This window comes from Anomaloglossus baeobatrachus, chromosome 1 (assembly GCF_048569485.1).
Source record: "Anomaloglossus baeobatrachus isolate aAnoBae1 chromosome 1, aAnoBae1.hap1, whole genome shotgun sequence".
Taxonomy (NCBI): Eukaryota; Metazoa; Chordata; class Amphibia; order Anura; family Aromobatidae; genus Anomaloglossus; species Anomaloglossus baeobatrachus.
Window position 1 is genome coordinate 931,512,550 of NC_134353.1, and position 27,073 is coordinate 931,539,622.

General features: G+C 43.7%; 1 protein-coding gene across 1 annotated transcript in view; it reads right to left on the bottom strand.

Annotated features, from left to right (window-relative positions):
- DCC (DCC netrin 1 receptor) overlaps positions 1-27,073 on the bottom strand; it is a 1,217,792-nt gene that overhangs the window by 9,376 nt on the left and 1,181,343 nt on the right. The window contains exon 28 of the mRNA XM_075328185.1: positions 567-709. Within this exon, the coding sequence (XP_075184300.1) occupies positions 567-709 (143 nt within the window). The remainder of the gene's footprint in view (positions 1-566; positions 710-27,073) is intronic.

Consider the following 27,073-nt stretch of genomic DNA (forward strand, 5'->3'; position numbering starts at 1 on the left):
CGGAGGAGGTGAAACATAATGTCCTTAGAGGAAGTGAAACTTCAACTTCCTCAGAGGAGGGGAAACAAAGTCTTTAGAGGAAGTGAAACTTCAACTTCCTCGGAGGAGGTGAAACATAATGTCCTTAGAGGAAGTGAAACTTCAACTTTCCCGGAGGAGGGGAAACAAAGTCTTTAGAGGAAGTGAAACTTCAACTTCCTCGGAGGAGGGGAATCATAGCGTCTTCGGAGGAAGTGAAACTTACTTCCTCGGAGAAGAGGAAACAAAATCTTTGGAGGAAGTGAAACCTCAACTTTCTCGGAGGAGGTGAAACATAAAATCTTTAGAGGAAGTGGAACTTCAACTTTCTCAGAGGAGGAGAAACAAAGTCGGAGGAGATGAAACCTCAACTTCCTCGGCCATGGTGTAAAATATATATTGACGCCCCCCCTTCAACAATTATATGTCAACATCATATGTGAAATAGAATCTATTGGGACCCTTTCTGATTAAGGGCCCAATATGACTGCAACCATGGCACATTTGACTAAGTGGGATTAGAAGTGAATGTTAGAAGTGGGTCTTACGCTGGCGGGGTCGTCTGTGTGTTTATGACTTTCCTCTGATACTTCTGGAGCAGTTGGTACCGACACTGGGAGAAGCGGAGATCTTGCTTTTCCTGCTAGTCCCAAAGATGCTGTCTTCACTTGTGGCTTGGGTAAACTGGACCCTAAAAGCAAAAAAGCAAAATAAATAAATGCTATCCTCATTCATACAGCTGTCATTTCATAAAATAATTTGGTCAAATGAATACTGCACCCTGATTGGTTGCTAAGGTAATTGAAAGCCGAGCTCTGATTGGTTGCTGTGGTAAAATGAAAGCTCAGCTCTGATTGGCTGCTCTGGCAAAAAGAAAGCTGAGCTCTGATTTGTTGATCTTGTAAAATGTAACCTGAGCTCTGATTGGTTGCTGTGGGAAAATAAAAGCTCAGCTCTGATTGGTTGCGCTGGCAAAATGAAAGCTGAACTATGATGGGTTGCTTTGGTAAAATGAAAGTTGATAAGTGATTGGTTGTTTTGGTAAAATTAAAGTGGAGCTATGATTGTCAGCTCTGATAAAATTAAAGCGGATGTCTGATTGATTGCTCTGGCAACATGAGAGCTGAGCTCTGATTGGTTGCTCTGGTAAAATGAAAGCTGAGCTCTGATTGGTTGCTGTAGGAAACTGAAAGCTGAGCTCTGATTGGTTGCTCTGCTAAAATGGAAGCTGAGCTCTTATTGGTTGCTCTGATAAAATGAATGCTGAGCTCTGATTGGTTGCTCTAACAAAATGAAAGCTAAGTTCTGATTGGTTGCTATGGGCCACAAAGACTAATTTGCTCTAAGACAGTTTTAATAAATGAGGCCTATTGAGTCTATTGAATGTATTATGAAGGCATAAATCCCAGCTAAAATATGCAAATAGGAGCATTTAGCATTTTCGCTGGCAGCCATCACGCTAATGATGATAATACCCTTTTTATTATAATCACAGGCGTACTTTTTCATCACTTATTAGCTCGTCCTATTCAGTTCTGATGCTGATGTCAGCAAACCTGGTGGCAACAAATTAATTGTGTAATTGTGCAAAGTGCAAACTGCTTGGAGGGCAAAATAATGAGATAAGGCCTCTAAATGGTAACATTTACAACGGGTGCAACGCCGCAGCGAAAGATCCCGAGGATCGCAGCTTATTTAATATAATGCTGGAGTTACGCCGCTTATTATCTCCCCTCCGTTGGCAAAAGTAAAATGTCACAATGCAAAAGACGCTGCAAGTAAGGGAATTAATTCAACTTGTGCCGCAGCTCGCGTGCCAAGAAAGCTCGCTTGTCATCCCAACTAATTACTGGGAGCAGGATAGTCAGCAGCAGGAGGTGAAATGGGGAATAAATACATAATGAGATTGTGCTGCCATTTGGTCTGAAGACTGAAGGCTGGCAATATATAACATCCAATTCTTGAAGAAATCAGCCGGCTGCCAACCATTGTGAAAACAAACACTGCTTGGTAAGATTATCGTCCACGGAGCAAATGCTGCTATCCGAGATGATCCGACAACTCACAGGGGCATTTCATAGCCAATGCTACAGTCATATGAAAAAGTTTGAGTACTCCTATTAATGTTAACCTTTTTTCTTTATAACAATTTGGGTTTTTGCAACAGCTATTTCAGTTTCATATATCTAATAATTGATGGACTGAGTAATATTTATGGATTGAAATGAGGTTTATTGTACTAACAGAAAATGTGCAATCCGCATTTAAACAAAATTTGACCGGTGCAAAAGTATGGGCACCCTTATCAATTTCTTGATTTGAACACTGCTAACTACTTTTTACTGACTTACTAAAGCACTAAATTGGTTTTGTAACCTCATTGAGCTTTGAACTTCATAGGCAGGTGTATCCAATCATGAGAAAAGGTATTTAAGGTGGCCAGTTGCAAGTTGTTCTCCTATTTGATTCTCCTATGAAGAGTGGCATCATGGGCTCCTCAAAACAACTCTCAAATGATCTGAAAACAAAGATTATTCAACATAGTTGTTCAGGGGAAGGATACAAAAAGTTGTCTCAGAGATTTAAACTGTCAGTTTCCACTGTGAGGAACATAGTAAGCAAATGGAAGAACACAGGTACAGTTCTTGTTATGCCCAGAAGTGGCAGGCCATGAAAAATATCAGAAAGGCAGAGAAAAAGAATGGTGAGAACAGTCAAGGACAATCCACAGACCACCTCCAAAGACCTGCAGCATCATCTTGCTGCAGATGGTGTCAATGTGCATCGGTCAACAATACAGCGCACGTTGCACAAGGAGAAGCTGTATGGGAGAGTGATGCGAAAGAAGCCGTTTCTGCAAGCACGCCACAAACAGAGTCGCCTGAGGTATGCAAAAGCACATTTGGACAAGCTAGTTACATTTTGGAAGAAGGTCCTGTGGACTGATGAAACAAAGATTGAGTTGTTTAGTCATACAAAAAGGCGTTATGCATGGAGGCAAAAAAACACGGCATTCCAAGAAAAGCACTTGCTACCCACAGTAAAATTTGGTGGAGGTTCCATCATGCTTTGGGGCCGTGTGGCCAATGCCGGCACCGGGAATCTTGTTAAAGTTGAGGATCGCATGGATTCAACTCAGTATCAGCAGATTATTGACAATAATGTGCAAGAATCAGTGATAAAGTTGAAGTTACGCAGGGGATGGGTATTTCAGCAAGACAATGATCCAAAACACCGCTCCAAATCTACTCAGGTATTCATGCAGAGGAACAATTACAATGTTCTGGAATGGCCATCCCAGTCCCCAGACCTGAATATCATTGAAAATCTGTGGGATGATTTGAAGCATGCTGTCCATGCTCGGCGACCATCAAACTTAACTGAACTGTAATTGTTTTGTAAACAGGAATGGTCAAATATACCTTCATCCAGGATCCAGGAACTCATTAAAAGCTACAGGAAGCGACTAGAGGCTGTTATTTTTGCAAAAGGAGGATCTACAAAATATTAATGTCACTTTTATGTTGCGGTGCCCATTCTTTTGCACCGGTCAAATTTTGTTTAAATGCGGATTGCACATTTTCTGTTAGTACAATAAACCTCATTTCCATCCAGAAATATTACTCAGTCCATCAGTTATTAGATATATGAAACTGAAATAGCTGCTGCAAAAACCCAAATTGTTATAAAGAAAAAAGGTTAACATTAATAGGGGTGCCCAAACTTTTACATATGACTGTAACTACACCATACTGAGTATGGTTATAGAAAGTAGAAATGAGTATACAATATAGAATTATCAGGCTGTGCCACGGACAGTGACCAGGCTATACTTCGTACAACAACCAGGCTATACTGTGTACAATGACTAGCCTATACCATGTACAAAAACCCAGGCTAAACCACATACAACAACCAGCTTATATCACGTAAAAAGACCAGGCTATACCATGTACACTGTGTGCAGAATTATTAGGCAAATGAGTATTTTGATCCCATGATACTTATTATACATGTTGTCCTACCCCAAGCTGTATAGGCTTAAGAGCCAACTACCAATTAAGTAAATCAGGTGATGTGCTTCTCTGTAATGAGGAGGGGTGCGGTGTAATGACATCAACACCCTATATAAGGTGTGCTTAATTAGTAGGCAACTTCCTTTCGTTTGGCAAAATGGTTCAGAAGAGAGATTTGACGGGCTCTGAAAAGTCCAAAATTGTGAGATGTCTTGCAGAGGGATGCAGCAGTCTTGAAATTGCCAAACTTTTGAAGCGTAATCACTGAAAAATAAAGTGTTTCATGGCAAATAGCCAACGGGGTTGCAAGAAGCGTGTTGGGCAAAAAGGCGCAAAATAACTGCCCATGAATTGAGGAAAATCAAGCGTGAAGCTGCGAAGATGCCATTTGCCACCAGTTTGTCCATATTTCAGAGCTGTAATGCTACTGGAGTATCAAAAAGCACAAGGTGTGCCATACTCAGGGACATGGCCAAGGTAAGGAAGGTTCAAAAACGACCACCTTTGAACAAGAAACATAAGATAAAACGTCAAGACTGGGCTAAGAAATATCTTAAGACTGATTTTTCAAAGGTTTTATGGACTGATGAAATGAGAGTGACTCTTGATGGGCAGATGGATGGGCCAGAGGCTGGATCAGTAAAGGGCAGAGAGCTCCACTCCGACTCAGACGCCAGCAAGGTGGAGGTGGGTACTGGTATGGGCTGGTATCATCAAAGATGAACTTGTGGGATCTTTTCGGGTTGAGGATGGAGTGAAGCCCAACTCCCAGACCTACTGCCAGTTTCTGGAAGACAACTTCTTAACGCAGTGGTACAGGAAGAAATCAGTATCATTCAAGAAAAATATGATTTTCATGCAGGACAATGCTCCATCACATGCATCCAACTACTCCGCAGCGTGGCTGGCCAGTAAAGGTCTAAAAGATGAAAAAATAATGACATGGCCCCCTTGTTCACCTGATCTGAATCCTATAGAGAACCTGTGGTCCCTCATAAAATGTGAGATCTACAGGGAGGGAAAACAGTACAGCTCTCGGAACAGTGTCTGGAGGCTGTGGTGGCTGCTGCACGCAATGTTGATCGTAAACAGATCAAGCAATGACAGGATCTATGGATGGTAGGCTGCTGAGTGTCATCATACAGAAAGGTGGCTATATTGGTCACTAATTTTTTGGGGTTTTGTTTTTGCATGTCAGAAATGTTTATTTCTAAATTTTGTGCAGTTATATTGGTTTACCTGGTGAAAATAAACAAGTGAGATGGGAATAGATTTGGTTTTTATTAAGTTGCCTAATAATTCTGCACAGTAATAGTCACCTGCACAAACAGATATCCTCCTAAGAAGCCAAATCTAAAAAAAAAAACCTCCAACTTCCAAAAATATTAAGCTTTGATATTTATGAGTCTTTCGGGTTGATTGAGAACATAGTTGTTGGTCAATAATAAAAAAATCCTCTAAAATACAACTTGCCTAATAATTCTGCACATTGTGTATAACAATCAGCCTATATCATGTACGGGAACCAGGCTATGCCACTTACAACAACATGCTTACACAGCAGATTGTACAGGCCAAATCTGTGGCGTCTACATCCTTTCCACAGGTAGTATTCGTACCAACTTCACCTCCTTCACTAAATCTGTCTGAATCCAGTTTATCAGATGGAAGCCCCAGGAAGGGTTATAGTTTCTTAGTCTCTTAGTTTCTTAGTTTCATAGTTTATTAGATAGAGTCATAGTTACATAGGTTGGAAAAAGACCTAGATCCATCTAGTTCAACCCTCAATGAACATTGATGAAGATGTGATGTGACCTAAAACCATTCCTTCGATAACATGTAGGGTCACAATTATTCATAATTCTAAGGTGGGCGGCACGGAGGCTCAGTGGTTAGCACTGCAGTCTTGCAGCGCTGGGGTCCTGGGTTCGAATCCCACCAAGGACACCATCTGCAAGGAGTTTGTATGTTGTCCCCGTGTTTGCGTGGGTTTCCTCCCACACTCCAAAGACATACAGATAGGGACTCTAGATTGTGAGCCCCAATGGAGACAGTGTTGCCAATGTATGTAAAGCGCTGCGGAATTAATAGCGCTATATAAATGAATAAAATTATTATTAATTATTTATTAAAAACAATTTCAGCTTTTAAGAAGTACATTTGGAATCAGGAAGATCAGGAACATTTGGAATCAGGAAGCGTTTCCTTCACAAGTTTTGGTTGAAGCTCTGCACCAAGTCCTATGGAGTGACGCAGGCCGCACCTGCATCGCCCGAGGTCTACAGTGAAAAGACTGTGATCAATGACCTCCTTTGTGACTTGCGTATAACCCCTACATATATTGCAATAATAATGTCCCCCGTTGTCTCATTAACAAAATGTTCTCAGCGTTTTGTGAGCCGCGTCTTGCATGATAAGCACATTTAAACAATACAAATTATTTTTGGAACATGTACACTCGGGTCGCGCGCAGATCTTTCTTTTCGTTAAGTTCTTCTCTGGCTGCTTATATTAATCTTGCTGATGTTAATATATGAATGGAGCCAAACAATAAGAAAATTAGACATTTTTCTCAAGTATCTAATGACAGTATAGAGCTCAGAATGGAAACGGGCCGACCATAAAGCCTGGAATGTATGCAACGTTGCTTATAAAACCTAACCCTTTATGACAAAGGCTAAAATTGAAGCTTCTGGGCTCAATGCAAAATTTGTGGCAAAGAAGCCTTCGATCCGCCTCAGGCACTGTAACCTGGGTGTAACGGTTACCTCTGCACCTTCTATAGCCACACTCTTTGTTAAAATAGATTTGACTCCTTTTATTTTCTAAAATAGTATTTCAGTCTAAATTACGCATTAATTTAATGGAACTTGAAAACTCAGGTATCACTTCATAGAGTCATAGAATCATAGAATGGTAGAGTTGGAAGGGACCTCAAGGGCCATCGGGTCCAACCCTCTGTGAGTGCAGGCTTGCCTATATCATCCCAACTATATGTTTATCCAGTTTCCGCTGGAATATTTCCATTGATGGAGAGCTCACCACCTCCCGTGGTCGCCTGTTCCACTCTCTGACTGCTCACACCACCTCCCGTGGTCGCCTGTTCCACTCTCTGACTGCTCACACCACCTCCCGTGGTCGCCTGTTCCACTCCCTGACTGCCCTCACTGTCAGAAAGTTTTTCCTAATGTCTAATCTGAATCTCCTTCCTTTAAGCTTCATCCCATTGCTTCTTGTACTTCCTTGTGCTAATGAGAATAGGGTAGTTCCCTCTGCAGTGTGACTACCTTTCAGATATTTGTAGACCGCTATTAAGTCTCCTCTCAGCCTTCTCAAACTAAACATCCCCTAGTTCTTGAAGCCATTCTTCAGAGGACATGGTTTGCAGACCTTCTACCATCTTGGTTGCTCTTCTCTGGACTTGCTCCAATATATCAATGCCATTTTTGAATTGGAAGCCAGAACTGGATACAGTATTCCAGGTGGGGTCTGACCAGGGCACATTATAGGAAAATAATTACCTCTCTTGATCTAGATTCAATGCTTGTCTTGATACATCCCAGAATTTTGTTGGCCTTTTTAGCTGCAGCTCTGCACTGTTGGCTCATGTTGAATCTGGGATCCAGTATTATGCCCAAGTCCTTATAGTAGTGGATCCCAGATTCAACATGAGCTTAAACTCATGTTCAACTTAACTTCGAGGTTGCCAGTTTGCTCAAACTTGGACATTAAATTTATTTTGCATTGAAAATATCAGTGTAAATCAAATGTGCCTTATTAAGCTCAAAGCAAAACTTAAGAAGTGTAGGATATAAAAAAGGGATTTATTTCGTCCCTGACTGATTAGCATTGCCACCTCCCAACTGGTTCACCATGCAGCTTCCTTCAGACTCTTCTATTCTTCCGAAATCTTCGCTTTGTGCTTCTGGTGTCGAGTAAGTCATTTATATCGCAATCACAATGTTCTTCACTTGAGGCCTAACTATCAACCATCGATTTGTGGCGCCCTGGACAAGCCAGGACGTCACAGGTACTACAACAACACACCCCACACCCCGGTTAGGCACATCAGTCACACACATAAATCCTTGTTGCCTCCCTCCAGGGGCTGATGTCCACACCAGGTGGGGTGGAGCCAGGCGGTTGGCTTCACCCACCGAGGAGTTCACAGTCCTGGAGGCGGGAAAAGGAAGGCTGTTGAGTTTGAGAGTGAGGGAAGTGGTAGTGGAGCAGACTGGCCGTGTCCGGGTACGTGGCCCAGGCACAGAAACAGCAAGGTTGGCAGACGGTGGTGACCGTCTGCAGGTGAGGCCGATTGATGCACAACCGTAAGGACCGGAGACGGGCAGTGGCCTGCCGGTACCGGACCGGGGAGCGAAGAGAAGCCAGCACCACTCGGCAGGGCCTACGGACCCCGACCAGGCTTGGAGTCGCCATTAAACTGGTCAAATCCGTCAGCGACGGGAACCTCCGGGGTTTCCCAGCAGCAAAGACCCGACTGAAGGCAACCGCTCAGCCGGGAAGGGAAATACAGCTACCGCCACAACTAGAGTTCCCAGGGCCAGAGCCTGCGGGCAAAAAGGGGCTCCTCTGGCAGATACACCGCTGGGGAGCGGGTTACCGGTGGGAAGCCATCGGAGCCGACAACACAACAGAGGTGCAGGGAGAGACAGTCACCGCCAACCTACCGGGAGTGACCATCGCAGCCGACTGCAGGACCCGTCCATCCAGCCGTTTGTTTTACCAGAGACTCCGTCTACATCATTGGCTGAGTGAGTACCATCGTGCCGTCTGGCACCGCGCTGCCCTCCTGCGACCCTGCACCTCACCAAACCCTGCCATCCACCTTCCAGTCACCATCATCGGGCCCCGGGACCACTAAATCCCCCTACCCACGGAGGGGAGAGAAAAACATTTCGGCTGCTCCCTGTCATCGTTCCCGGGATCCCCGTCCAGAGCAGCGGTGGTGTCCCAACCTCACCACAACCATGGGTGGCGTCCCGGACAACATCCCCAAACCAAACAATCCCCTTTTCACTCACGGGCGAGGAGCGCCACTCGAGTTCCTGGGTCCGGCCCACCGCTCGAGCCACCGAGCAGCAGTAACAGCAGCACCGGACCCGAGCGTGGTGAGCGCAGCGTCCCCTCCCCGCCCGCGACAACTTGGCGTCACGAACAGGATCTTACTGTTCTACCGCCTGGTAGAAGTGCGCCTTGTGTCCGGCCGAAAAATTTTAGAAGCCGCCATCTTGGGCGCGAAAAATTCCCCGCTCGAGCGTCTTCCCGAGCAGTGGAGGCGCGAAAGCCGAAGCCCCGCCCCTGAAGAGGAGTTGCCGGAAAGAAACCAAGTGAACTGCGGCTATAAAAGCAGGGACGCCAGGACTCTGTGGCCATCTTTGGTTCCTGGAAGAGGCCGCTGCAACGATGCACCGTCCGACCAGCAACACCGCAGCCCCCACGCCCGGCACCGCGGCGTGGGTGGAGGTCCGGACCGCCCAGCTGAGTAGCCGTCTGCAGGTCCGTGTGCAGCTCCTCCTGGAGGAGTGGGAGGCCGACATGGCGGACGTGGTGGCGGCTATGCGGAGACGCGAGGTGGAGGAAGAAATGGAGAGGCGGGTAAGCGACCCATGCCCCTGTAGTCCGAAGGGATCGGCCATGGCGGCTGAGGGGCCCTGCCTGCGCCCGCTCACCCTGCTGCCTCCCCCGCTACCCGTATTAGTTGCTGCCACCCCGCCACTAGGTCCGCTACCCACCCAACCGGTAGCGGTACCCTGACAATCCGCCCAAGCGGACCGACCTGCAGCTGAGGCCCGTGACCGTCCTGAACCGCTCCCATGGAAGATACCGAAGGCCGAGCCTGTCGGCGGAGATATAGCGGAGGCACATGTGACCGTGCCTGGTCCTGTACCGACTTCGGCCGCGTGGTGAGCGCAGCGTCCCCTCCCCGCCCACAACAGACTCAGGCTAAGCATGTTGTGACATCATGATGTGCATGATGACATCAGAGGGCTACTCTACAAGAGAAGCCTCGGCAAAGAGTGAGGATGCAGAAAATGGATAACGTAAACGGTAAAAAAAAAAAAAAGAGACTGCAGATAACTGAGAGCAGGACCAGACTGAGCAATGCCACAGAAGTGGGACAAGTGAGTGAAAAAGTGTTGGTGTATATATATATATCCCTTTGCCTCTATTTTGCTAAATGTTTATGAAATGGATAATAAATAAATCAGATTCAGGAGAGTCAAACTGATTCACTCATCTATACGCCACTCCCTATTTAAACTCCATGAGCTCTCAGCAAGGGAGCAAAGTCAATAAAAATATCAGATGGCCAAATGAGAATTCAGCTGACATTTGGTGTATGAGTATCTCAGCGGTGGACATATCATTGATGCAACCTTTGTAGCCGCATAGGGGCCCAAGAGGTAAGGGGGACCACTTCCACCTCCAAAGTAAGAGGCTTATGCATTATGATGACTGGAAAAAGCCCATAAACACTTATTACACATGAATAGTGTTGAACGAGCGTGTTCAACACTGTTCGGTACTTGATTGAGAATCGGGGTGCTCGGGTACTCGTGTAGCTCAGCTGAGTATTGAGAATGCTTCCTTCACTGCATGATGTGTGCAGGCACCCCAGGGAGAGCCATTTCCAGTCTTCGAAAGGCTCTCAATGGGGTTAAAACAATGTTTTTGAATGTAGTATGTCAAAGAAAAAAAAAACCACCGCCCTCCCTCCCCCTGCAAATGTTCTCTTTATGGTTGGATGTATGGCAGAGAGCAGGGGGCGCAACAATCGCGGTGGCAGGGTTTGTAACCGTGACCGGGCCCGGGGATGCAGGGGGACCACCGGCCCCAGTTCCTGCTTTAGCTGGATGTGCGTCCGAGGCTGTACATCCATCTGAAATATATCAAAGTGCAGAGACATGTCGGGTCCCTGTACTGCAATACACGCTGCCAGCCAAAGAGAAGCCGTCAGGTTTCATCTGTGTCCTAGTGACTGAGGGCGGTGCATGGCAATGACGTCATGCATTGTATTAGCACCGACACTAATGAAAGCTGCCGGCCACTGTGCAATGGCTCCACAGGAGGACGCTGGGAGCCAGGGATGGTGAGTACAATGTTGTTGTTTTTTGCATTAGATAGAACAGAGACAAATTTACCAAGATTGCGGACATATATACCAGGAGGGGGATAGTAGATAGCAGGAAGGGGACATTATATACCAGGAGGCCCAGCAGGGGGACAGCATACACCAGGAGAACCCCAGGAGGGGGACAGTAGATACCAGGAGAGGGACAGTATATACAAAAAGGTTGCCCAGGATGGGGACATATATAGCAGGATGATGACATATATACCAGGATGGGAATTTTGTTTTTTATCAGGATGGGGTTATATATTCACCAGGATGTGGACTAGAATGGCAAACATATATACTGGGATGGAGACATATATTCCAGGATGGGGGTATATAAACCAGGATGGGGACATATTTACAAGGAGTGATTGATTCCCCGGTGATTGCGGTTCAGTTCATGACAGCTGCAGACAGGCCGGGCTGATCTCCGGAGTTTTAGGTGAGAGCACCGGAGATCACCCCAGCCTGTCTGCAGCTGACATGAACTGAACCGCAATCGTCGGGGAATCAATCACTCGGCGCTCGCGGTACAGTTTCGGCTGCACGCCGGAGCTCAGGTGGGAGCTCTGGAGTGCAATGCAGGTACCTGAATCCAGGCCTGGCATTACTGGAGATTCCTCTGGAAGCCAGTCCGACGCTGTACATATACATACATCTGACCAACATAATGGGGGGGGGCGGGTCCAAATTGTACACCAGGGCCCATCGAACTCTAGTTACACAACTGGTGGAGAGCCAAACTGCCCAATCATTGACTTCCATTATACACAACACTTTCTGAGCGTCTGACCTGCTCGACTCGAGAATCGAGCATTTCAGTACTCGCCCATCACTACACATGACCCTTCTTCAGTCACTGTCCACCTCTGGAATATCTGATCCACTTTTGTAATCAATTATCCTTACACTGATTGGAAATGTTTCTGTTTTTGAAAAATTCTCCCAAAAATGGCCATACTGTTCGACATACTCTAGTATTAATGAGAAGCAAAAATGTCGAAAAATATTCTTCAAGCCTAATTTTTCATTGTTTGCAGGTAGGAGATGAATGCCATTTGCATGTCATGAAGAATCCCAGTGAAATGAGAATTATCCATACACTGCAATTATTTCCGTTGATGAGCCGGTTTAGGTAACCTTACGACACGTCTCACAAAACTCCCAATCTCCTGTACTTTATTTTTTTTTTTTGATGAGACGTTATCAACTTTGATGATTACTCAGCCTGTTTAATATTGATATTACAAATTGATTTCTGGGCCATGAATAAGTTAAGCCCGAGAGAAATGACATTTGCGGAGGATTAAACTTATATTTGCGCTGACAAAATATATCGGCTCCTTTCAGCTCCTGCATTTAGATTGCGTTCGGGTGACAGTTCTGGAAATTGATATAAAATCAGCCTATTTTTATTTATTTCAAAATGATATTTCAAAGTCTAAACGGATCTCATTAACTTCTTTTTCGTTTCTATGCTTCAACGCCTACTGAGCACTTTACCATTAACCCCGTACCGAAGATACATAAAGTATTCTTCCCTCGTCAAAACTTTTCGATGTTCAAAACTAATGAAGATCCGTCATCCCGAGCCGAAGTTAACTATGATCAGCGAAATCCCAGTGGATTTTTCCTTCTTGAAGATGCAAGAAAAAGAAAGAATCAGGCACTTCTTAATTATGTCTTATTCTTATATAAAAGTCAATAACATTAGCATCAGAGTCGACGAGGAATAGAAATGAGCAGTGAGTATCTGCAGTACCTTATCCTGAAAATATCAAATCAAGATATATTAACCGCCTAACGATTCATCTTTTTGAGATTAAAGGGGACTTTACACGCTACGACATCGCTAATGCGAACTCGTTGGGGTCACGGAATTTGTGACGCACATCCGGACGCATTAGTGATGCCGTTGCGTGTGACACCTATGATGTTTTTGCATCGTTGCAAAAACGTGCAAAATCGCTCATTGGTGACATGGGGGTCCATTCTCAAAAATCGTTACTGCAGCAGTAACGAAGTTGTTCCTCGTTCCTGCGGCAGCACACATCGCTCCGTGTGACATCGCAGGAACGAGGAAGCTCTCCTTACCTGCCTCCCGGCCGCTATGCGGAAGGAAGAAGGTGGGCGGGATGTTATGTCCCGCTCATCTCCGCCCCTCCGCTTCTATTGGACGGCCGCTCAGTGATGTAGCTGTGACGCTGAACGAACCGCCCCCTTAGATAAGAGGCAGTTCATCGGTCACAGCGACGTCGCCGGGCAGGTAAGTATTGTGACGATTCTGGGTGATGTTGTGCGGCACGGGCAGTGATTTGCCCGTGTCGCATAACAGATGGGGCGGGTACCCACGCTAGCAATATCGGTACCGATATCGCAGCGTGTAAAGCGGCCTTTAGGTTTTTTTCTAAGAGGTATAACTATTTTTTTCTGCTGACAGGGCTTGTTTTTTTGCGGGTTGAGTGGTAGTTTTGAATGACTTAATTTACGTTACTATATAAAGTAGTGAAAAATGGGAAAAATTAAAGGGAACCTGTCAGGTGCAATATGCATCCAGAACCACGAGCAGTTCTCGGTGTATATTGCTAATTCCTGCCTAACTGTCCCAGCCTATAGTAGCATAGATAAAGGGATCTTTAGAAAAAGTATTCCTAAAGATCCTTTAAAATATGCTAATGAGGTCAGGGACTAGTCGGAAGGGCGTTAGTTCCCTTGGCTAGTCAGCCCCCTTAGGATGTAAATAGATCCCCTGGGCGTGCTAACATGCTAATGAATGCGCAGCGTCAGAGGCATGGTCGTGCTTCTTCTCTGCTGCCACCGTGTCCGTCACTGAATATTGGCTCAGTGCATATGATCCTCTACTTCCGGTCATGCACACTACATGAAGCCAGGACATGTATAGCCGGCTCCATAGTGTGCAAGACCAAAAGTTTGGGGATCATGCGCACTGAGCCAAAATCCAGCGTTGGGTGAGGTGGCGGCGGAAGAGAGATGAGCACGACCTTTCTCTGACGTTGAGCATTCATTCACATGGTTACATGCTAAGGGGGCCAACTAGCCAAGGGGAATAACACCCTTATGACTAGTCACTGCGCTCATTAGCATATCATGAGGGATCTTTAGAAATACTTTTTCTAAAGATCCCTTTATCTATGCTACTATAGGTTGGGACAGTAAGGCAGGGATTAGCAATATACACCGAGAACTGCTCGTGGTTCTGGGTGCATATTGGACCTCACAGGTTCCCTTTAAAATTTAAATGCAGTAAAATGGTTAATAAATATAATTGGGACACTGTAAGTGCAAGCAGTCATGCCAGGTATGTAATAAATAAGACCGAGGGCCACAAAAAACTCGTCTACTGATCGAAAGGATTGAGAATAGATCAGCGGAGAGAAGGCCCAGGACTGGGGATTTCCCTGCCGGACAGAGACAACAATCTCCAACAGCTGTTCCTCACACCCGGAGGAGCGAAGGGCAAAGCTTGAAATATAGTTTGGAAGCTTCCCTGAAAACCATGAGTATATCCCTCTCTCACAGAAAACCTGTCCGGAAGGGCTATCTTGGGTTCTGGTTCAGTTTGGCTATGAGCTGAGACCACCAGACCCGCAATCTGCTGTAGCTGCTAAACAACCTGTGACCGCAATTCCATCATATCCAGAGAAAACTCTGCGTTTTGTTGTGGAAGAGCCGTGACTGGATTCATATTGAAATTCTGAAAACATTTTTAGGCCAGCTATAATGTCATTCTCTGAATGCAGGAGTCATGCCAGGTATGCGATGACATCCAGCGAGTGTTGCAACACAGGGGGAACAACAGGGTAAGAACACAATGGAAGGCGAGGAGTCAACTCCTATCACTCACCTGAGGCTGATCCCTGCACTCCCTAAAATCTCTATACGGGTCCTTCCCCCATGCATCAATCATGTGTCTAGGCCATTGATAGCCCTAAACTCACCCTGACTAGTGAAGGCTAGTGAGATGCTAGTCTCACCACTACAATAAGGCATTAGCCCTAGGGAGAGAGGAGAGGGGTCACCTCCTAACACTCACTTGAGGCTGATTCCTCCATGCCCTAAAATCTCTAGACAGGTCATTCCTCCATGCACCGATCACATGCCTAGGCCCTTGCTGGCCCTGAATGCACCCTGACTAGTGAAGGCCAGTGAGATGCTAGTATCACCAATACAATACACCAACATGAGAAAGGTAAGACAAATGGGTGGGAAAAGAAACAACAAAAAAAGCACTCCTAGATTTCATTCATCAGGAACTTCACAGCTGCAAGAGCAATAATACAAATATGAAGAGACAACATGGACAGCATAGGTATGAGCTATAGCCTGCATAAGGAGGATATTTATAGCAGAAGGGAGTGGCTGCAGCTGAGATAACAACTACCTGTTAGATTACTGCAGGATAGAAATGCACCTTAACTCCTTCAGTACCAAATGGAATTAAGTATACTCCAACTCAGGGTTCAGTGATCTGTAATCAATAATTCGCTGTGACCTTCTGATTCCAGATCCCTCCACGATCACCTCACACTGTAACACATTCATGACACTAATTCCTCCAATGCTTTTTGAGTTTTGACTTTACAGCGTTTGTCGTATGGCAAAAATGACCTGGTTGTCCTGATGAAGAAGTCTTGAGGACTTTGAAACACGTGGATTAATTAATCATATTATCATATTTTGATCTACATCATTTGGACTGTGTGGCAGCGGGGAAGATTAACCCTTTCTCATACTTTATTGTTTGATGTCCATATGGGTTCTGCGGTGGCCTATAGGCGTCTATGGTGGTTGTGACTTTCACAACCACAGGTGAGCCTCTCCTAGATATTTTTCACTATTATATACGGGATAAGACCCAATTTGAGCATTTTTTTCTTTCCAGCTGTATTTGATTTTCATTCTAAGGAAGTTTGTTATGACAGACACAGGGTTCATCAGCTCGCCTGAAACTGTCAAGACAACCTATCGGTGCCCAATGATGTCTTGGAGCCTCCAGTGGGAGCGGGTAATGACACGCTCTCCGCCGGCACGTGTTAAATCCACCTGACAGAGATTGACTGTAGAATTTAACTACTTATTAGAGGCACATGTCGGCTGATCAGATCAGCTGGGATGTGAAGGAAAAGATGCGGGCTCAATGTGTGAGTTCGCATCAAAAGGGTCGGATACGTCCTTTGGTGTACCAATACGTCCAAGCTCATGAAGGTGTTAAAGGGCTTTGCCACTCTCAGGAAAGTAGATCCCAAATGCAATAATGGAGCTGTGTGATGGCACCAATGTATAGCTTTAGCTTGACCTAGACTTCCAGAATAGTCTTGTAGCCTACTTTCACAATTATTAGATATCCATCCCTTAAACTTAGGCACCAGTTTTCTAGTGGTCTGTGGTGGCTATCCTCTTCAGTCACAGGCAAACCATAAAGACACCACCAGTCATGGCTCTTTTTGGGTGGCTAAATTTCATGTGTTACTGGCAATTACACTCTTCACTTTCATCTAGGGGCAAGCTATGCTTTCTCTCTGTGTAATTGGGGTACTCACAGGTGGGTTTCCACCTCAATAGGGTGATTGATACCAGTTTTGGACCTATTTCAACTATTTCCTAACAATTAATAGAAGACTTTTTAAAATCTCCATACTATACTATCCTCACTTATCTTCCTCACCGATTTATCCATCTCCTTGTTTCCCTGACAGCCGAGAAGGGTTAGGAAGGATGACTGTATCCGTCTCTCGGGTCCCATTTGATTTGCAGTCTCATCGATTCAGCCCATCATTTTTTTATGTAGAGTTTGCATACTATAAACAGTATGGAAACCTTACAGCGAAGCCTTCAACAAGCCATATACATCAAGTTCCTCTCCCAAAGGTGACGAGTAAGAATAACCCGCATGTATTTAATTTCTTTTTCATGTTCTTCGAGGCTGAAGACTTTATCTTAGTGATAAATGGGAACAAATGGCCAAGAAATGTTTCAGTTGGGAACGGTTCCAGCTTGTGCACAATTGCTCAAAATTCCATAAATGTATTTTTTCTGCATCATTTAGAACATAAGAAATCCATCACAGGTTACACTTAAAGGTGGCACATGTGAAATCTGCTACATTTTTTTTCTGATTGAAATTGTAGGCCCAAAGCCTTTGAGATTCTGATGACAACATGTTTCTGTCAGGTGCACTGTTGTCATCAAGACAGACTCAAAGCCTGAGGCACAACTAAGAGATACTGATGACAATGTACATTATACAACATATAACAAGCCTACAACCTACAATAGCCTACAATAGCCTTCAGCCCAGTAGACCACTGCGCAACCAGCTCTGTCCTCACCTATTGTACCATCACCCATTCCCTGTAGACTGTGAGCCCTCGCGGGCAGGGTCCTCTCTCCTCCTATACCAGTCTGTCTTGTACTGTTAATGATTGTTGTACGTATACCCTCTTTCACTTGTAAAGCGCCATGGAATAAATGGCGCTATAATAATAAATAATAATAATAATAATAATTATACGCACCTGTGATCGGCCCTCTGTCACGCTACATACGGGGCAGTATCAAGTAAATGGCGAAGGGAAACCCTCTGTCCAGGGAAGGGCGAGATGATGACCCTTGACCAAACCTACTGCTGGCCACTGGCTTCCCTCACCACCCTAGATAGGGTTCTGCACCGATGCGTCATGCCAGATACCTGACCCTGACTTACCCTGAAGTAGGCTCTAGGTAGGGAATGGATTAGATATGCACTTAGTCGATCACACTAAGATCTAAGGCTACTTTCACACATCAGTGTTCTGGCATCAGGCACAATCCGACGTGTGCCTGATGCAACACATCCTGCGCAGAATATGCAAAAGCGGATGCTCCGGATCTTTTTTTTGACGGATCCGGTATACCGGATGCCATCCAGCGCTAATAGAAATCAATGGGGATAAAATGGATCCGGCACCGGATCCGTTTTATCCGTTTTTTTCCGAATTGTGCCTGATGGAAAAAAACTGATGTGTGAAAGTAGCCTAAATAAGACACGGAAAACAAACAGGGGAAAAGAACATAAACAACTTATCTCCAGATGACTCAGGGAGAGGAATTGCAACAACAACAAAGTTTCTCCAGATGTATATAAGCCGACTACTTGCACTGAAGACTTTTTAAGGGTATTAGACTTATCACCAGCATAGAGTAAGGGGAATAGTGAGGTTATATAAAGACACCATGGGAAGTGCTGATGAAAAACAGCTGACAGGGTAAGGACCTCCGCAGTGTCCTAAAGGGAAAAGGGATGAAAACCAAGCAGAGGAGATACATACCAAATGCACCCATCATGAAGAAAAGATCAGGGAACAGTTTGCGTAGCCAAATGCTGTGACCTTCTATAGTCAGACACCATAGGACTGTATGTTACCCATGACACCCTCACCTGTAGTTATACCTCTCCCAGCTTCATAGTCCTCCATGCCAGTCTTTGACTTCTCCAAAACTTTCTTTCACTGGTCAGGGAAAGAAGTGCCTGCACGCAAAAGATGTACTTAATCTAGTGAGGTCAATTATTGACATCAGAGCCAGAACGGAAGCTCAGAAGAGCCAAAGAGCAATGAGGAGGACAAGGGAGCTCCTGTGGAGGTGGTGTAAGAAGTCAGGTGAGGGCTTATGACAGGCAAGCATATTGCATTTATAATCTCGCCCTCAAAAAGATCCAGCAAGATGGAGGCCAGCCGGATGCCTTCAGATTGTGTCAGAATCTCCTCTCATTTGTGGTTTGCTTTCCATGATCATGCCATCTAAATCATGACTAGGTCAAGAGGACAGATTTCCTTCAGAACAATTAATATGGGCAGTCACGAACAAAATATCCCCAGAGGTGCCAAAAATCCGTCTTCACCCATTAATTTTTTTTAATATCGGCATTATAGGCCTTGTTTGACTTCAAACGGCCATAAAGACTCAACTGAATGACCTACATGTTTCACATAGGTGGAAAAATTGTAGCCACCAACATTCCTTAAAAAGGTTGCCCACCTTCAGAGATTTTTTAAAATAATGGATGTCATATAATTATTATATTTTGAATTACCATTGTATAAAAAGGATGCCCTGCGGATATAAGGAATGGATATGTCATTGACTATATGTATGATTAACAATAAGAACGAAAATTCAAAAATTGTCTATTTTTTCTTTCGAAAAAATGGTCGATTTTTCATACGGTCATTTGAATCAAGCATTAAAGCCAAGCAGTGCACATTTTTTTTTCAAAACCCAATTGCAAAAAATATCTTTAGCCCTAAATGCATGTATTTAAATTAGCATCAGAAGCAGACATTTTTTATTTTTCATTTTTGCACTTTCGCCCGCTGCCCTCTTCATACAAGAGCCATATTTTTTTTTATTTTTTTATCAATATAGATGTATGAGATCTTGTTTTGTGAGATGAGTTGTAGTTTTGAATGCACCATTATTTTTTATTTTTATAGCATAATTTTCTGAAAAAATTGGAAAAAGATTCCAAGTAGGCTGAGATTATCAAAATACTGTAACTCCCGTTTTTTTTTTTTATTTTATTTTTATTTTTATAGCATTCATTTATGTTTAGGTCTGTACGATTTCGGCACATCCAGTCTTGGTCGTTTTTTAATACAAAAAAATCCTAAAATTTGTGCCCAAACATTTTTTTTGTACCTTTTTTAATTTTCTATCTATAGAGCTTGTTTATTTGTATGACAAACTAATGTTTTATTGATACAATTTTAGAGTATTTTTGAAATGTTAATCACTTTTTGCAGGGGATTTTAACTAGTGATTGTTTGATCGTTTATGCTATGTAGCATAAGAACATAGTATTGCAGTATATAGTGTAAATCACAGCCTTTTTTGAAGCTCATTAACTCCCCTGGCTGCCTTGTTAACTCATTATTCCCCTAAGATCATGTTGCGGGGAGATGATTGTTGCACAGCCTCTAGCTTCCCAGTTGCAGAAGAAAGTTCACAGAGCAGATGACATGGGATAACAAACGCTTTACTTCTGAGAACATGAGGTAAAAATATGCACAGTCATACAGCACTGCATCAGGAAGAAAAACCCAAACCAGGAAGAACAAGAGAATTTTTACAATACAATGAGTATAATAATAATTAATAATAATTTATTTCATTTATATAGCGCTATTAATTCCACAGCGCTTTACATACATTGGCAACACTGTCCCCATTGGGGCTCACAATCTAGAGTTCCTATCTGTATGTCTTTGGAGTGTGGGAGGAAACCGGAATACCGGAGGAAACCCACGCAAATACGGGGAGAACATACAAACTCCTTGCAGATAGTTTCCTTGGTGGGATTTGAACCCAGGACCCCAGCGCTGCAAGACTGCAGTGCTAACCACTGAGCCACCGTGCCGCCCAAGGTATGGAAACTTTACACAACATCGCCATCTAATTTTAGAAAAGCATAAAGTCCTCCTTCACACAGACAAAAAAGTCCTCATCTGTTGCATATACCAACACAGATGTGCACTGGTGACCAATGGCAGTTAAATAGTTAACCAGCAGCGATCGCAGATATTATAGTCAGAATCTGGCTTTGTAATATAACTGATATCTACCCTGGATGGAGTGGGCATCGCTTCTGAGTCTGCTCTCTACTCATGAACCCTGATTTTGATGAACATGCACAGCGAAGGGGTTGAAGAGAGCCTGTCAAATTTTATTCCCATTGTTCCCCTGAGTGTTCCGTTATTTGTCTTTTAAAAATCCGTCATACGGTTCCAAAGATATAGGCCAATTTATAGGGTATTTTGCAAGGGGGCGTGGCTCACAGGCTCCTCTGGGGCGTGGCTTGAGGCTTATTTGCATATATACCTTGTGAGCCACGCCTCCAATTACAGACTATAATAAAAGGTCCATATTTCTGGAACCGTATGTCGGATTTATAAAAAACAAAAAATGGCGAACTCAGCGGAACAGCAGTAACAAAATAAGAGCAACAACTGGACACTTTTGACCTGGTCAAGTTTCCTTTTAATCCAAATGTCCTCCTTTTCCTTGCACGTGTAGCAAAGTTGTATTGTGTGCTCATTTAACTTAAGCTAATGAAGATTTCCCTGCAGTCCTATATAAAACCCACTGATTAAAATCACAAAGCAATGTGCCAAGTGACAAGCTCAGCTCCACTACAGCACGTCTGCACTTTTTTTTTCCGCTTTGCATATATCAGATCTGTATTAAGATCTAGCGAACCTGAGGGACCGTTTCACTTTAATCTCCCCTTCACCTGCCTCCAGTCATTTAAGGAATTCACTTCCCGGTAATAACTCTCCAGAAAACATTAAAGGAAACCGCTCTGAAAATGTTAATGTAAAATAATATACAATCTGAGGCAGATCAGACTCTTCCATAGGCTTCTAAACTTCTCTTAAACCTGGTTTTGCTTGAAATGCAGATGATTATTTTAGTAGCTTAAGGGAATTTTCACTTGTAAAGGAAAAGTATGGAATTTATGTCAGATCTATAATGCAGTCAGCTTAACACTCCATCAAACATTTTCAATTTACTTGAAAGCGGACGAAACCAAATCACTTATATGGCCGTGTTTATGATTATTACAGAGAAATGACGGGACGCAACGCGGCTCGTGCCGAAGGAATCTAGCATCTTATCTCAGGATTAGGTATAAGGAGAACACAACGCTGTTTTTACATGCAGAAACCACGACCAAAGAATGGATATAAAATATTTATGGAACCAAAGGGAGTCAAATGATTTTCACTGAATATAATATAAAGTAAAAAAAAAAGTTAAAGCTGAATGACTTTCATGTGTCAAGTTAGAGAACAAAAACACCTAAAAACTTCTTCATATGTCGGACAAAGTGGTGAAATATAGAGGTAAGGAGAATGATTTGCACTGCCCTGGTTATATGTTCATTCTGGTCCTCAGAGGCAGATAGACAAGTGTCAACTACATCCATTGCCTAGCGAGAAGTGTCAGGGTCAAGAAGAAGAAGAAGAAGTGAGGACTGCCCTGGTTAAATTTTCAGCCTGGTACTTGGTGGCCACTGGACAAGTGTCAACTACATCCATTGCGCAGCAAGAAGTGTCAGGGTCAAGAAGAAGAAGAAGACTGCCCTGGTTGAATGTTCAGTCTTGTACTCGGTGGCCGCTGGACAAGTGTCAGCTACAACCATTGCTCGGCAAGAAGTGTCAGGGTCAAGGAGAAGAAGAAGTGAAGACTACCCTGGTTAAATGTTTAGCCGGTACTTGGTGGCCGCTGAACAAGTGGCAACTACATCCATTGCCCAGCAAGAGGTGTCAGGGTCAAGAAGAAGTGAATACTGCCCTGCTTGAATGTTCAGTCTGGTACTAGGTAGTCGCTGGACAAGTGCCAGCTACAACCATTGCCTGGCAAGAGGTGTCAGGGTCAAGAAGAAGTGAAGACTGCCTTGGTTAACTGTTCAGTCTGGTACTCTGTGGCAGCTGGGCAAGTGCCATCTTTATTTCTACTAGCTACATCGTCTGCCCGGCAAAGGGTATCAGGGTCAAGAAGAAGTGAAGACCACTTTGATTTGATGTTTTCTTGCCATTTGTTCCTGAAGAAGGAAGGGGTGCCTTCCGAAACGCGTAGACCTGTATATTGGAATAAAAGCAACATTAATCTAACATCTTAATATCGGCTTGTCATTGGCGCGGCCTGGAAACCCTCATCCTACTACTCTCTGTTATCTGCCAACCGAGGGACCGCTGCCGTGGCTTTGGAATTATCTACATACATGCTGTTATAGGAGTTGTGACTGTCACAACCCCTATAGGTGAGTAGTACCTTATCTCTCTCTCCCCCATTGCTACTTGGGTAAGACCCTATTGCGCTTCTTTTTTCCACAGTTTATTGTCTGTTTCTGAGGAACCTGAATGGTCACAATTAAAGTTGCAGCAGATCGATTTGCAGGAACTGTTTCGTCGGTCACGTGAGTAATCTATGGCCACTAGGTGGGATCTCTGGAAACTGCCTCGTACCTTCATGGCTTTTCTTTAGATTAACTGGCCTGATGTGACATCATCATTCTGGTGTGAAGCACATGTAGTTGTGTGATTCAGGAGAACCTGAATGGTCACCATTAGAGTTGGTGTGAATCAATTTACAAGGCCTGTTTCATCGGCCATGCCAGTGATCCATGGCTGCTAGATGGGAGCCCTGGGAACTGCCTCATACCTTCATGACTTTTCTTTAGATTAGCCAGCCTGGTGCAATATCATCATTGGGGGTGTTACACACATGTGGTTGTGTGAATCAGGAGAACCTGAATTGTCACCGTTAGAATTGGGGTGAACAAATTTTCAAGACCTGTTCCACCGGCCATGTCAGTAATCTATGACTGATAGGAGGAAGCCCTGGGAACCGCCTTGTACCTTCAATGCTTTTCTTTAGATTAGCCATCATCGTTGTAGTGTGACGCACATGTGGATATGTGATTCTGGAGAACCTGAATGGTCACCATGAGAGTTGGGGCAAATCAATTTTCAGGACCTGTTCCATCGCACATATCAGTAATCTATGAGCACTAGACGGGAGTCCTGGGAACCGCCTCGTACCTTCATGGCTTTTATTTCTATTAGCCTCCTGATCCAACATCATTGTCGTGGTGTGACGCTTTGTGGATATATGATTCTGGAGAACCTGAATGGCCACCATTAGAGTTGGAGTGAATCGATTTGCAGGACCTGTCCAATTAACCATGTCAGTAATCTATGGACACAAGGTGGGAGCCTGGGCAACCACCACATGCCTTCATGGCTTTTCTTTCTTTTGATTAGCCTGATGCAGAATCATCGCTGTGGTGTGTGATTCTGAAGAACCTAAATGGCCACCATTATTAAAGTTGGGGGTGAAACGATTTGCAGGACATAGTCACAATGATGATGTTGCATGAGACCATCTAATCAAAAGAGGAGCCCCAGATACTATCAATTAGAAGGTGGTTCTCCGGGCTCCAGTGTAGCAGCTAGTGATTACTGATGTAGCCAATGAAGCAGATCCTGCAAATTGATTCTTACAGTCTCTAGTACAGATGTATCTACTATTTTGTCAATGACTCCCAATTTTAATTCCCTCTCATGACATGCGATAAAAAAATGTCAACAGGCTCCAATTCACATCAACCTCAACAAAAACATCTCTCAGCAGAGTATCATGAAATGATGTTTTCTTTCGGAGGAGGTTCTATGGCTCTACACATTTTGGCAAATAACTGGCCAAGAAGATAGGTAAGAAGGACACATCTGGTCCTAGCCAAGTAGAGGAGATTTTCCTCCTCTATTTTACAGGGTATGTGTATGTCCATGTATAATGATATCAAAATCTTGGCAGTTATCATTTCTCATACAGGACACATCATCACTAAGATCTAACGGTTGTTTGTGAACATTGCATTATATAATGACCCTAATAATGAAACTCCTGAAACCATTTTAGTATACTTAGCTGCGTGCACTGATAGGATTGTCACTCAGACATGGAAAGTCAAGTGGAAAAGGTGCTAAAACCATTACAGGAATTTAATTCCACTATAACGTGGTTTTACTTCTCTGTGTGACACATGTTACAGCTCCAAAACACTTAAATATCAAGAATCAGAAAAATCTACAGAAATCACACAGGTGTAGAATATAAAACATGCACACCGAGGGAACGTTCGGGAACGAGTTAGTGATTGACTGACAACTAGCTTCTCAGACTTCAGCATCCCCTGAAGAAAGCACGCTGAAACGCGCGTCGGGATGTTGCGATTTACCAAACAACCCTGACCATTTTCAAGGTATTTTGATTATAGCAACAAACTTTGCACTTTGCTAGCACTTTATCTCTATAAGCTATTCTCTTTTTATACCTTTCACACCATACCTTACTAGTGGCATTTAGGAAGATAGAGCACTATTGCACTTTTTTGCATATATATTATATATTCCATAGGTTTTTTAATTATGGTGGTCCATACAATTTGGTCTTAAACATTATTGCGTTGTATTTTTTGGTTTTATCGCTGCTGTTTAAACATGGGTATTTGATCCTGTCCTTTTACACAGATATTTATGAATATGTACTAGTTGTATTTTTTAACTAAGAATTGTGAATAAAAATTAATTATTTTAAAGAAAAAGACATCAATTCCTTTCTTGAACCCTTTGTGGTTCTAAAGGTATTTTTTTATTTATTTCACCCTACACATGCTCTGCTCAGCTGAGCGTGCATGTGTCCTTACTAGGAAGGGTGAAGTAAGCTGGTTCTAGACAGAGTATAAAAGGACTGGAACATAAAGTAAGAATTTTCAATCCTTTTCTTCCTTGTTAGGAGACCTTCATGAACATTAGATGGTTGACCAGTCCTGATGACATTACCAGGTTGATCATTCTATGCTGAAAGAAGAGACCTTTATCAGTCTGCTGTAGCCTGTGTTAAAGGGAATCTGTCAGCAAGTTCTTGCTACCTCACCTGAGAGCAGCATGATGTTGGCAAAGAGACCTCGAATCTAATGATGTATCACTTAGATTACTGGGTTCAGCCGTTCTGATGCAGAGTTGTTAAATGTAGCCATGCAGCAAAGCTGAAAAAGCTGCCCCCACCTACACTAGGCTCTCTATATACAATGTCTATAGACAGTGAGCTGCTTATCACAGCAGGGTATGTACTCCACTAGCTGACCTAGTCCAACAATAATAATCTCCTTCAGCTAAAACAAAATATAGTAGGTAAACAACAGCACACAGTGCGATTCGAGACACATCACTGAAATCTGTATGTTAACCCCTACAGCACACTGTCTCCAGATTATGTAGCAAAACCTGCTGAAAGATTCCATATAAAGGGTTTCAGTGTGATTATTTGTTATTTACAGTGGGTACGGAAAGTAGTCAGACCTCTTTAAATTTTTCACTCTTTGTTTCATTGCAGCCATTTGGTAAATGCAAAAAAAGTTCTTTTTTTTCATTAATGTACACTCTTGTACCCCATCTAGACAGAAAAAGACAGAAATGTAGAACTTTTTGCACATTTTATAGCAAAGAAAAACTGAAATATCACATGGTCATAAGTATTCAGACCCTTTGCTCAGACACTCATATGTAAGTCACATGCTGTCCATTTCCTTGTGATCCTCCTTGAGATGGTTCTACTCCTTCATTGGAGTCCAGCTGGGTTTAATTAAACTGATAGGACTTGATTTGGAAAGGTGCACACCTGTCTGTATAAGACCTCACAGCTCACAGCGCATGTCAGCCCAAATGAGAATCATGAGGGCAAAGGAACTGCCCAAGGAGCTCAGAGACAGAATTGTGGCAAGGCACAGATCTGGCCAAGGTTACAAAAGAATTTCTGCAGTACTCAAGGTTCCTAAGAGCACAGTGGCCTCCATAATCCTTAAATGGAAGAAGTTTGGGACCACCAGAACTCTTCCTAGACCTGGCCGTCCAGCCAAACTGAGCAATCGTGGGAGAAGAGCCTTGGTGAGAGAGGTAAAGAAGAACCCCAAGATTATTGTGGCTGAGCTCCAGAGATGCAGTAGGGAGATGGGGGGAAAGCTCCACAAAGTCAACTATCAGTGCAGCCCTCCACCAGTCGAGTCTTTATAGCAAAGTGGCCAGACGGAAGCCTCTCCTCAGTGCAAAACATATGAAAGCCTGCATAGAGTTTGCAAAAAAACACATGAAGGATCCAGACTATGAGAAATAAGTCTTATCTGATGAGACAAACATAGAACATTTTGTAGATAACTCTAAGTGGTATGTGTGGAGAAAACCAGGCACTGCTCACCACCTGCCCAATACAATCCCAACAGTGAGACATGGTGGTGGCAGCATCATGCTATGGGGGTGTTTTTCAGCTGCAGGGACAGGAC